General features: G+C 41.9%; 1 protein-coding gene across 1 annotated transcript; it reads right to left on the bottom strand.

The window, feature by feature from the left end:
* Window positions 1-345: 345 nt before the first annotated feature.
* LOC124775329 lies at window positions 346-876 on the bottom strand. Its single transcript, XM_047250161.1, has one exon. It carries the CDS (start codon window positions 874-876, stop codon window positions 346-348), a length of 531 nt encoding a protein of 176 aa, XP_047106117.1.
* Window positions 877-12,060: the final 11,184 nt, after the last annotated feature.

The raw sequence follows: 12,060 nt of genomic DNA, 5'->3' as shown, positions 1-12,060 counted from the left end.
CACACACTTCTCTGGCATGTACTATTCTCTCATGCTTCTCCATATTTTGTCCCTTAGGACTCTGTCATATGCTTTCTCCAAAACAATGAAAGCCATATGTAGATCGGCTTATAGCTCCCCGTGTCTCTCCACTATCCGCCTTAAAGCATGTATTACATCAGTTGTTCCTCTTCCAGGCATGAACCCAAACTGTTCTTCACACGCCACAGTCTCCTTGCGTAATCTTGCTTCTATAACTCTTTCCCAAATTTTCATTGTGCGTGCCATCAGTTTAATGCCTCTATAGTTACTGCAGTCTTGCACATCACCTTCCCCCTTAAGTATTGGGATCAGTACACTAGTTCTTCACTCGCCTGGCATCTCCTCCTGTCGCCAAATCTTCTTCATTAAAGCCCAAAGGAGCTCAATTCCCTTTTTACCGAGACACTTCCATACCTCAACGGGGATCTGGTCTGTGCCAACTGTCTTCACATTTTTCATCTTTTCAACTGCCCGTTCGACTTCATCTCTACTTATATCCATCGTTAATCCTTCGTTTGCCCCTCCTTCTTCAGTTTTCACTCTTACATTTTCTTCATTCAGCAATTTCTCGAAATAATTGAACCACCTTTGGATTATTTTTCCATGGTCATGCAGAATTATTCTTGTTTCATCTTTCATTTGTTTTATTGCTGTTAGATCCTTAGAAGCTTTATCTCTTGATTTGCCTATCCATATGAGTTGTCTCGTATTCTGATTTTTCTGTAGTTGTTCGTAAGCCCCCCCTTGCTGATTCAGCTTTAGCTTTAGCCACGGCTCGTTTTGCCTCCTTCTCTGCACTTTTGTATGCTTGCCCATCTTCAGCACTTCCGTACATATCCCACTTCCTCTTAGCATCTTTCTTTTCCTTCACAACCTTCTACACCTCTTCATTCCACCACCATGCTACCTTATCTTTTGGCACCCCTCTCCCAGATGTTAACCCAAACACTTCCTCCCCGGTCTTCCTTATAACAGCACTATTTATTGTCCACCACTCCTGCACACTCTCTGCCAATTTCACCTTTCCCAGTACTTTCTCACTAAATTCCTCTCTCAAATTTTTATCCTTTGATCTCCACCACTTAATTTTCCTTTCACATTGATTTACGTGCCTCTGTCTTTTACATACTTTCATCTCACAATCCACTACAATCAACTTATGTTGTGTTGCTAGTCCTTCACCAAGTGGAGTTGCTAGTCTCCCATCGGGCACCTCCCCGGGTGGCGGATAGGGGAATGTTCACCAGATATGGTGGGTACTGGGGAAATAAAATACCCAGGTTGGACCAAAACTAGCAAGCCTCTGCTCCCATAACAAGGGAAGGGGGTTGGCGGCAGGAAGGGCATCCGGCTGTAAAAACATTACCAAAACAGGAGGAATGATGGACCAGTTTTTCCATTCGTCTGTAAAGAATTCATGTTAGTATTTTGCAGCCGTGACTTATTAAACTGATAATTACATAATTTTCACATCTGTCAACACCTGCTTCCTTTGGGATTGGAAAAAGACTGTATGATATACTAAAATGTGAAAAAACATATACACGTGAAAACAAAAATTCTGCAACAACAATCTTCAAATTTAATTAGTTTAATTCAACCATGAGGACCTGAAATGTGAAAATTATAGCTTCAAGAATCAGACCCCTAGACAAGAAGAACTAGAGCCAACTCAACATGACAAGCTAAGTAAACTAGGAAGTTTTCTGCAGTCTTCACACCTCTCAAATTTTTCACAAAAGACTTTGCTTATAGTGGACAATAGCTGCAAGCAGGAAGGAGGAGGTAGATTACAGCGAGTTACAGAATATTGTGGACAGGGCACCAAATGCTACACCTGAACAGAAACGAGACTTGTATAACCTAACTGCGAGAAGTAAAAACGAGTTTTTGAATAAACCAGGGCTTGTTACTGAATATCAATGCAATTAAATGTTACGCTCCACAAATTGTTCTTTGTCCAACTGTACGTAGTTCTGCTGTCCAAAAAGGAAGCTGTACAACTAGAAATAGATCGAACGCTGGCATGGAATGTTATAGAGAGGATTACCCATACCAATAACAATCCCTTGATCATTGTAGCAGAAAGAGATGGCTGTGTCAGATTCATGACAGATGCACGTACGCTGAATAAAGTTGTTCAACATTAAGTGGATATACCAGAAGTATGGAGCAGATACTGCAATTATTTTATAAAGTAAAATTTATGACTAGCCTCAACCTCATGGATAGCTACTGACAGATCGCTCTTGAGGAAGAATCTAGGAAATATACCGCTTTTCTGTATGTGGGCAATTGTTACCCTATACGGTAGTACTATTCTGACCGAACATATCAGTGTCTGTCTTTATGAGGGCGTTCATGAACGTACTAGGGGCGGCCGTAAGTTCCAGATTGACAGTGTACGTAACGATTTTCTGTTGGCAAGTGGGACATGGCAAGAACATTGCGATCTTTTTGACGAGATTTTAGTGTGTTATGCAGAGGTGGAATGACTCTGAAACTGGAGAAGTGTGACTTTTTGAAGCAAAAATTGAATTTTCTTGGCCATGTAATTACTACAGCATGAATCACCAAAAATCTACAGAAGTTAGAGATAATTAAGAACTGTTCACCTCTGAAGATTAGAAAATAATTAAAAAGCTTTCTAGGATTAACTATCCAAACGTAGACAATTTATTAACGCAATAATACACTGTTTGTGTGGACCAACGAGTGTCAGGAGAGTGCGAAAAGCGAATTGTTACAGAGTACCTGACCTTTCGTTACCATTTCACATGAGAATGGATTCGTCAAATTACGGTTTAGGTGTGGAACTGTTTCAGGAGACGAGAGAAGAAGAGAACAAGGAACACCAGAAGGTTGCATTCGCAAGTCGTGCCCTGACGAAAAAGTGAGCCGAACTATACGATTTCCAAGAAGGAAGGTGTTGCAATCTTATGGGGTTTTATGAAATTTTAAAGTTACTTATGGGAGCGAAAATTGATAATTCACACAGACCGTAAGGTGCTCATTTATCTCAAAGATTCTCACAGCACGAAAGATTGATGAGATTATCTCTTTGTTTACATAATTTCAGTTATATGTTACATAAAAGGTACAGACAACTGCGTAGCAGCCGGCCGGTGTGGCCAAGCGGTTCTAGGCGCTACAGTCTGGAAACGCGTGACCGCTACGGTCGCATATTCGAATCCTGTCTCAGGCATGGATGTGTGTGATGTCCTTAGGTTAGTTAGGTCTAAATAGTTCTAAGTTCTAGGGGACTGATGACCTCAGATGTTAAGTCCCATAGTGCGCAGAGCCATTTGAACCATTTTTGAACCAACTGTGTAGCGGATGCATTGTCACATTTACCTGAAACTGACCAGTGAATAATGGAAGACGACTTGGAAGGAGTTATGAAATTGTTCTACTTTCAAGACATAGAAGGACGAAAGAAGATAGACAGTATTTGTAAAAATGTGCTTTGTCATAAAAACGAGGACGAATTCTTGAAAATAGTGAAGATCAAATATGATGAAAAGAATAAAGACGGAGAAATGTCGAGGAAGTGTTACCCGATGTACAACAATATCCTGTATCTACGCAAAGATGAGTGTAGTGACACTTGGCCGGTATGTTGATGCACCAACTGCATCACCGAAATGGTAAAATTATCACTTAGCCCATCGTTATTGCGTACCAGTGAAATGTACAGAGAAAATGGCTGAAGCTGTGAATTTTAACATGTTAAAAGAAAATAACAGATACAATAAAGACTTGCAAGAAGTGTCAGACAGTGAAAGTTACAAACTGCACAAATCGTGGTCTATGCGGAGCGTAAGACCTGACGATGTACTAGTGTGCGTGGATTCTATGGCCCCCTGCCAAAGACCTCAGGTAATTTCGCCTAAATATTAGTGGTCCTGCAAATCATTTCGAAGTTCATTAAGTTATATCCGATAAGAAAAGCGGCAGCTAAAGTGGTTTATAACAAACTTGCAAACGATTGCTCTGTGCACATCGGCAAACTAAAAGTGATTTTGTCCGATAATGGGGCACACTTTACTTGCAAATTATGGAATAAAAGTATGGAAAGGAAAGGGGTTGAAGTGATACACATCTCAGTCTACTTCCCGGTCAGAAATCCAGCGGGACGATACATGCTCGAGGTGAGACGATTTTGCCAAACATGTTATCACCACGATCACAGTGCGTGGGGCAAATATATAAACGACCTTGAAATGATTATGACTGCTTTGACGCACAAATCTACAGGATTCACTTGGAGAAAATCCTATTAGACCGTAAGTGTAAGAGTTTGGTGGGAGAGATAATTGATTTCTCTCCGCGAGTTAGTATTGACATTGAGGTGTAGAAAGAACTTTTACAACAGGTAACGCTTACTATTTACCTTTTACTAATTCTGACAAGGTGTTAGGTGTATGTAACATTGTTGACTTGAAATTGTATCAGTCAAGAACAGATTAACCTAAGAAAAATTTCCATTAATAACTAAACAGATATTGTAATTTTCAAAATTTATTCCAAATTTCTTTCTCGGACCACACGGTCATCAACGAATTAGCAAAAAGTATAACTAGAAATTTAACTTACAGAGTAAGCAACTGAAATGAAAGGAAAATCCAAGCAATGACCAATGTGTATAAACGTCACTCTGGTGTATGCATCATTTGTAGTTTTGTAAATAATATGTTGTAAAAATTCTTTTACACCATATATTATGTAAGTGAATACCGGTGCACTCAGACAATGTATAAGTTTTAGGTCTCCGCATGCGTATGAATATGGGCAGTGTTACGTGAGGTATAAATATAAGAACTCTCTGAGATCGCTCGGGAGTGAGTTTTCAAAGAATGCGAGGCAAGTGGACGTTCTGGAATGCCGCTGCACAAACAGAGAGATCAAGCGCGCCACTGTGGCGCACACAACAGTGCCACGTCTCCACTGGGCTGCTGCACGCCCTTAGAATGCTGCAGCGTCCTTTGAAAATACACGTGTGGAAAATGACGTTTTTCTTTTCAGCACAACCAGTGTAAAACTTTGATGTAAAAATATAAGTTTTAGCTCGTCGCTTCCTTGAAACACATGAACCATTTCAAATGTGATGAATTTTTAAATGAACTGTTGTCTAGCGATCCGAGAAAGCACGTTTTTTAAGCACCCCATTTCGACGAGTGGGCAGGATACTGCAATAATGACAGAGTTTTGTCATGCTAATTAATTATGCGCCCCAGTTATGATAATAAGAAGCTTAATGAGTGATTAACAAAATTTATGTAGACAAAACTGAATGCCTTAATGCATATGCGTTTCTGTTTGTATTTCTTCGGACATTCCTTGATTCTTTTCCCTTCAGGAAATAACTCATGGAATTTGGAAGCACACATAACACCGAAAATGCAGATAAAATACCTTCTGCACCACCCGAAATTTTCGACGCTTGATGTCTGTTGATAACCTGTCATATATGCTATTTCTGACTCTGTAAGCTTTATTACAGAAATTGTATTTAATACGTAACAGATGTAATAGAGCATTTACTTGTGAAAGCATACAATTAATTGTAATTATAAGGTATATAATATAAATTTCTGGGTACCTGCCAGGCGAATTTTCTTTCGATGCATCGATAGCAACAATGAAGTGCCAGTAACTGTGACGCTGTTCACGTTTGTGTAAGAAGACTCTATGTCGCACTTTGGGCAGAAACGAGAAACAGCAGCTTGAGTCTCGAAAGAGTGCGGATGTGTTTGTTGAGCTCTTCTGTAGACGCAGTGTGCCGTTATGATCGTGCCAATTAACCTACGAGCATTGAGAGCACGGTCGGAGTGGACACTCGGAGGAAGCTGCAGTGATAAATAAACAATGACTGGTAAAACTAAACTTGTTGTTTCATTTAATATCAATAAAAGTCACGGTAAAGCCTAACCAAAAATGTTCGCATTTAAAGTATTGCCTGTCCCGTAACTATCCATGGCTCTGGAGACGACTCGTGGTTCTTAACCAGGAGCAGCTACAGCTCAGCGTTATCGTCAGCTACATTCTTTGTCGTCCGCACAGCTACGACATTGTAAGACCGTTAACTGACAGAGAATAACTAACATTGTACAGGCGTTACCCCTGGCATTTCTTTAACAAACTTTAATGACTAACTTTCTTCTATAATAACCTACAATAGTTACGACTTGTAGGGCACCTGTGTTGTCATTGTCCTCAGTCATTGTTACCAAGCAAGGTCCCTTCCCTTTCCATGCAATAATCAAGTGTTGTAAAAGTATGAAAATTGATTAACTATTTGCTGCCAGTTTTGTTTGTTTGCTAATGACCAGTTTTGGTCTAAAGTTTGCTGGCTTATTAACTGTTCATTCTTGAATTGCGTAACAGAGGCTCAACTGATTTGCAATTTCGATTATTGACTTCACTCATTTAAATTAAAGTAAAATTTCACCAGCAAAATCAATAACAAATGATACAGCACAAATTAAATGTGTGTGATTTCATTTATTCTGTATTTCGATAAGCGAGTGACTTCTGCTGGCTTGGTGCGTATTTTATTATGCTTAAAAAGTTGATGTAAATCAGTTGCTCATTTCCTTAAAGTAAATTCAATTCATCCTTTCAATGATCAAAAGTAAACTGCTTGCCTTTTTCAAAAATTTTGCATTACATTAAACTGAAGTTACTGTTCCTCATTTTTTACACAACAAAGTTTCAGTTACAGTCTGTGATTCATTTAACCAACAACTTCATATAACTCGATTTTCAAAATTTATTACTTCATAACAAGTAACTGCAGACTCAGTGCTTTCTGATTAATTTATGTTCTCATGAACCGTTATGTTGTGGAAAAGTGTGACAAGCTTCCGTTGCCACACCAGTGATTACTTGTCTAATTTTCTTTGCCATTGCCTTCCTTACAATTTCAGATATTCATAGCCCTTATGGGCTGGCGACCATTTAATTATCCTAGTATTTGCTAATCAGTATTTTTATATTAAATATTATGTTGTATCCTTTTCCCCCTGTGTGGCTCGTGAACGATTGCACTAAACTCCACCCATTTCGAATTATTATCAGTACTTAAATTAGATTTAGAATAGTTTCATCCTTCAAAAGAGTCTATTGTACACGTTCCTCCTACTAACCGCAATTGTTTTCTTCGGTAATGATACCATTACTCATTGTAAACTTTCATTAGGCACACATGATCATTTGTCATTTATATTGCAACCCAATAGGCCGATTAGGTTACTGTCTGAAAGACGTCTGTTCAAATTTCGCGCCAGTCACACAAGAGTAGCGCAAGTAGCGCCACTATTAGGATACAAAGCAGGTTTGCTTTAAATACACACTGTAACGGTCGTGAGCATTAGTTACCTTTGAGATTGAATGTGGGAAGTGACTTTAGTCAAGAGTGGCTTTAAGATGACAAAGAAGCCATTATCAGCACCTCACTGAACATTGAATGAGGTCGTGTATGGGCTACGAGAAACTGCATGTCCCTTCTGCAATATTGCAGAAAGGCTTGGCAGGAATGTAGCCACTGTACAAGACTGCTGGCAGCAGTGGTCTCAAGAATGTATGGTCACAAGAAGACCAGTTTCTGGACGGCAATGTGGCATTACTGAGAGGGAAGACCATCATGTTTGGTTTAAGACTCTAGCGCATCATACTGCATCTGCAACAATTTTGAGCATACTTGGTATCACAGTGATACTGTACAACAAACTGTCACAAATTGGGTAACTCAAGGACAGCTCTGACGAAGACGCCCTGTTGTGTGCATTTCACTGACCCCAAACCACCACCATTTGCTTCCCCCTGCGGGTCTGGGGGTAAGAATAGGCTCGAGGTATTCCTGCCTGTCGTAAGAGGCGACTAAAAGGAGTTTCACACGATTCGGCCTTTATGTGATAGTCCCCTGTAGGGTCTGACGTCCATTCTTCAAAATTTTCCCAAAGAGCTAGCCAATTGGGGAAGGACGCCTTACATGGTGCATCGTGCCCATCGAGCGTTGAGATCTTTAGCCCACTTTCTCGAAGTCGCATTGCAGTCCCGCCAATTCTCCATCTCTTAGGCGAGGACACCTTCCTGGGTGCGTTCTCCACCATGCAATGTCGCTTTTTGCGTCGACAATGACCATGGACTTGCATCCTGTACTTATGACATAGTCTTATGCCACCACTACAACAGTTCTGGCACCATCAGCTCCGCCAACCCCAGTCACCTCTCACAGCCGAAAGACTACACCCTTGATGGTGGGGGTACTTTTCTCCCTGTTGCACCGGCACCACCTACTTCGGGAGCAACATCCCCCCCCCCCCCCCCCCACAACCATCGGGGACATCTGTCCCCACTTCTAAGCCAGAGAAGCATAAGTCTTCTTCGGCTTCTCTCGCTAGGAAGGGGTTCCTTGGGTCACTCCGTTCTCATGTTTCTGCTTGTAGGAAAGATGACACCCAGCAGTGGATGAAGAGCTCGAAAGCAGCTGGTCATAGGGCTCTATGCTCACCCTCAGTTCCGGAGACTGAGCTAGTGAAGTCCTTCCAGCCAGGGAAACCCAAGGAACAGCGAGAGAAATTCAAAAAAGAAGACCCCTAAGGCCAAGGAAATTGCGGTCGTACCAACACCACCGCTACCTAGAAGCTCTGCTTGTGAGGATGGGATGAAGATTCTGGCGTCCACTGAGGACGTAGACCTCGCCAGACCCTCAGACACAATGGATATAGACTGCTCAGGCAAAAATTCGGTGGCAGCAGGTGACCCTGAGGCGTAAACTGCCTCATTCATTGTTCCATGCCTTCCCAGTCTCACAATGACGTCATCCTCCAGTGGAATTGCGGCGGTTTTTTCCACCGCCTGGATGAGCTATGGCAATTGTTAAGCTTTACACCTCCTACCTGCATCGCCCTCCAAGAAACCTGGTTCCCGGCAATGCAGACCCCTGCCCTCCATGGCAGTAAGGGATATTACAGGAACCATTGCGACTATAATCGAGTGTTAGGTGGAGTTTGCGTTTATGTCCTAAACTCAGTCTGTAGTGACACTGTGCCCCTTCAAACTGCTCTTGAAGCTGTGGCTGTCAGAATAAGGATGACGCAGGAAAGAACTGTCTGCAATGTATATCTTCCTCCAGATAGTGCAGTACCCCTGAATGTATTAGCTGCACTGATTGATCAATTCCCAAACCTTTCCTACTTTTGAGAGATTTTAATTCCCATAGCCCCCTGAGGGGTGGCACCGTTCTTACTGGGCAAGCTAGAGATGTCGAAACTTTACTGTCTCTGCAACTTAACCCATTACTGGCCATTGTCCCTTTTTTGGGACGCGTATATTTTACTTATTTCTACGTAAGCAATGGAACTTTTAACCTTTATTGTTGCACCTGTAGGTTCAACTAACTGCTATAATGCCTGTAAATGTAAAATAAATAACTTTTTTCTAAGTACTTCTCGTCAGGAAAATTATGAACTTGCCGATTTTTTGTTCTCGCACTTGGCAGCACTGTATGTCTGCTGGTAGTTGCTGGACGACAATGAGCTGTGATTTAGTTGTCTGGGCATGTTTGTTATGAACATACGGATGTCCGTGTAAGATTAAGTATACTTCAGATTTTTTCAAGTGCAATATCGATATATTTTATGCGTCCCAATAATGGGACAATGGCATGTTACACTATCATTTATTGTTGATGTGCCCTATTCTTGTATACACGTATTATACAGAGAAGAATTACATTTTACATTCTTTATATCTGCTTTTTTCCATATTCTATTCGAATTTTACGATTCCAACAGGATAAAAACATGTCGCTTGGACTTCCACTTGAAGAAATTCTGGCAGAGCTAGAGAACCATCAAGAGAGAGAGAATGAAGATGATAACGTATAATTGGCGATTATTCCACCCGATGCAGATGTAATAACAGATGAAGAAGACATTGACGAAAATGTACTGAACAATGAGTCTGTTGTACAAGATGTAGCCGGTACTTTAGAGCTCATAACCAGCCGAGATGAAGCTAAGGCTACAGTTGTACCTCCAGAAGCCAAAAGAAGGAAAGTGTTAGGAGATGGAGCAGAAAGTGGTACATTTGTTGGTGTACACGACAAGTGTTTTGCTTTATTTCATACTGAATAGACATTCAATAATATTAAAACATTCTTTACTTATTGTTTATGTTGTTTCTTATAATATTATGCGTGGAGAATAAGGTTGTGAATTCTGATAGCGCATTTGGCCAATATCCCAAAAATGGGACGGGCTGTAGTTTTTGTTCTAATAAACTGAAAATTTTCAAAACAACTTTTTATTCAATTAATCACTCAATGTAAGGTATTTATGTATAAAAGTTTGCAAAAAATGATCTAATAGAGTTTTGGCCAGTAATGGGTTAAATGGTTCAAATGGCTCTGAGCACTATGGGACTTAACATCTATGGTCATCAGTCCCCTAGAACTTAGAACTACTTAAACCTAACAACCTAAGGACATCACACAACACCCAGCCATCACGAGGCAGAGAAAATCCCTGACCCCGCCGGGAATCGAACCCGGGCGTGGGAAGCGAGAACGCTACCGCACGACCACGAGCAATGGGTTAAATACTAGGGCTGCTACACATTTTACTGTGGTTCATGGTAGTTATTCGGCGATTGATTTATCAATTTGCAGCCCAGGACGTCTCCCATCTATCCACTGGAGAGCACATGACGACGTGTGTGATAGGTACCACTTCCCCATCTTCCTGTCACTGCCCTGGCGTCAGGCCCACGGACGCCTGCCCAGATGGGCTTTAAATAGGGCAGACTGGGAAACTTTCACCTCTGCTGTTACCGATGAATGTCCTCCACGCGGTAACATTGATGTGATGGTTAAGCAGGTGACTACAACAATTGTTTCTATGGCAGAAAACGCGATCGCTCGCTCTTTAGGTTCCCCCTGGCGTAAAGCTGTCCCTTGGTGGTCGCCAGGAGTCGCTGAAGCAATGAAGGAGCGCCGGCGAGCTCTACAGTGGCACCATTCCCTGGAGCACCTCATAGCCATTAAACGGCTCCGTGTCCGCGATCGCCAACTTATCAAACAACGGAAGCAGGATTGTTGGGAGATACGTCTCAACCATTGGGTGCCATACGTCACCTTCCCATGTCTGGGCAAAGATCAAACGTATTTTCGGGTACTAGACCCCAATAGGTGTTCCTAGTTTTACCATAAATGGCGTGTTCTCGACCGACGCAAACGCGATTGCCGAGCAATTTGCTCAAGCTTCTGCATCGGAGAATTACCCCCCAGACTTTCGCACTCTCAAACGGCGGCTGGAAGGAAAAGTTCTCTCTTTTACTACATGCCATTGTGAATCCTATAACACCCCAATTACGGAGTGGGAGCTCCTCAGTGCCCTTACACATTGCTCCAACACAGCTCCTCCTGAGCCTGATTGGATCCACAGCCAGATGATTAAACATCTCTCAACTGACTACAAGCAACATATCCTCGTCATCTTCTACCGGATCTGGTGCAATGGCGTCTTTCCATCGCAATGGCGGGAGAGCACCATCATTCCGGTGCTCAAATCCAGTAAAAACCCGCTTGATGTGGACAGCTATCGACCCATCAGCCTCACCAATGTTCTTTGTAAGCTGCTGGAACGTATGGTGTCAGCGGTTGGGTTGGGTCCTGAAGTCACGTGGCCTACTGGCTCCATGTCAGAGCAGCTTCCACCAGGGTCGCTCTATCACTGATAATCTTGGGTCTTGAAATATTTTCAACATTTCACAGCCGTCAGCAACTGTATAAATATTAATTTTAATAACCAACAGCTTCAGTTGCAATGTTTACCTAGGCATACCTAGGTTTCAGTCGGGATACCCAACCTTCTTCAGAATAAAAGTAACTACCGTTTGCCCATAGTGGACATTTTCAAGCTAAAACTATAAATCCATAAATTATCGTCGGACTGTAAAAACGTATCTGAAACTGCCTCGGCCCCACTTCGCAACTGCGATGCGGCAGCCACGAGTGCTGTACTGGAAAAATTA

The sequence above is a fragment of the Schistocerca piceifrons genome, chromosome 2 (assembly GCF_021461385.2).
Source record: "Schistocerca piceifrons isolate TAMUIC-IGC-003096 chromosome 2, iqSchPice1.1, whole genome shotgun sequence".
Taxonomy (NCBI): Eukaryota; Metazoa; Arthropoda; class Insecta; order Orthoptera; family Acrididae; genus Schistocerca; species Schistocerca piceifrons.
Note: the sequence above shows the minus strand (reverse complement) of the source record. Positions and strands in the feature narration are given on the sequence as shown.

Bases quoted from the DNA above. Each gene is read 5' to 3' on its own strand.
- LOC124775329 (XM_047250161.1), bottom strand. From the start codon at position 876: ATGCTAAGAGGAAGTGGGATATGTACGGAAGTGCTGAAGATGGGCAAG.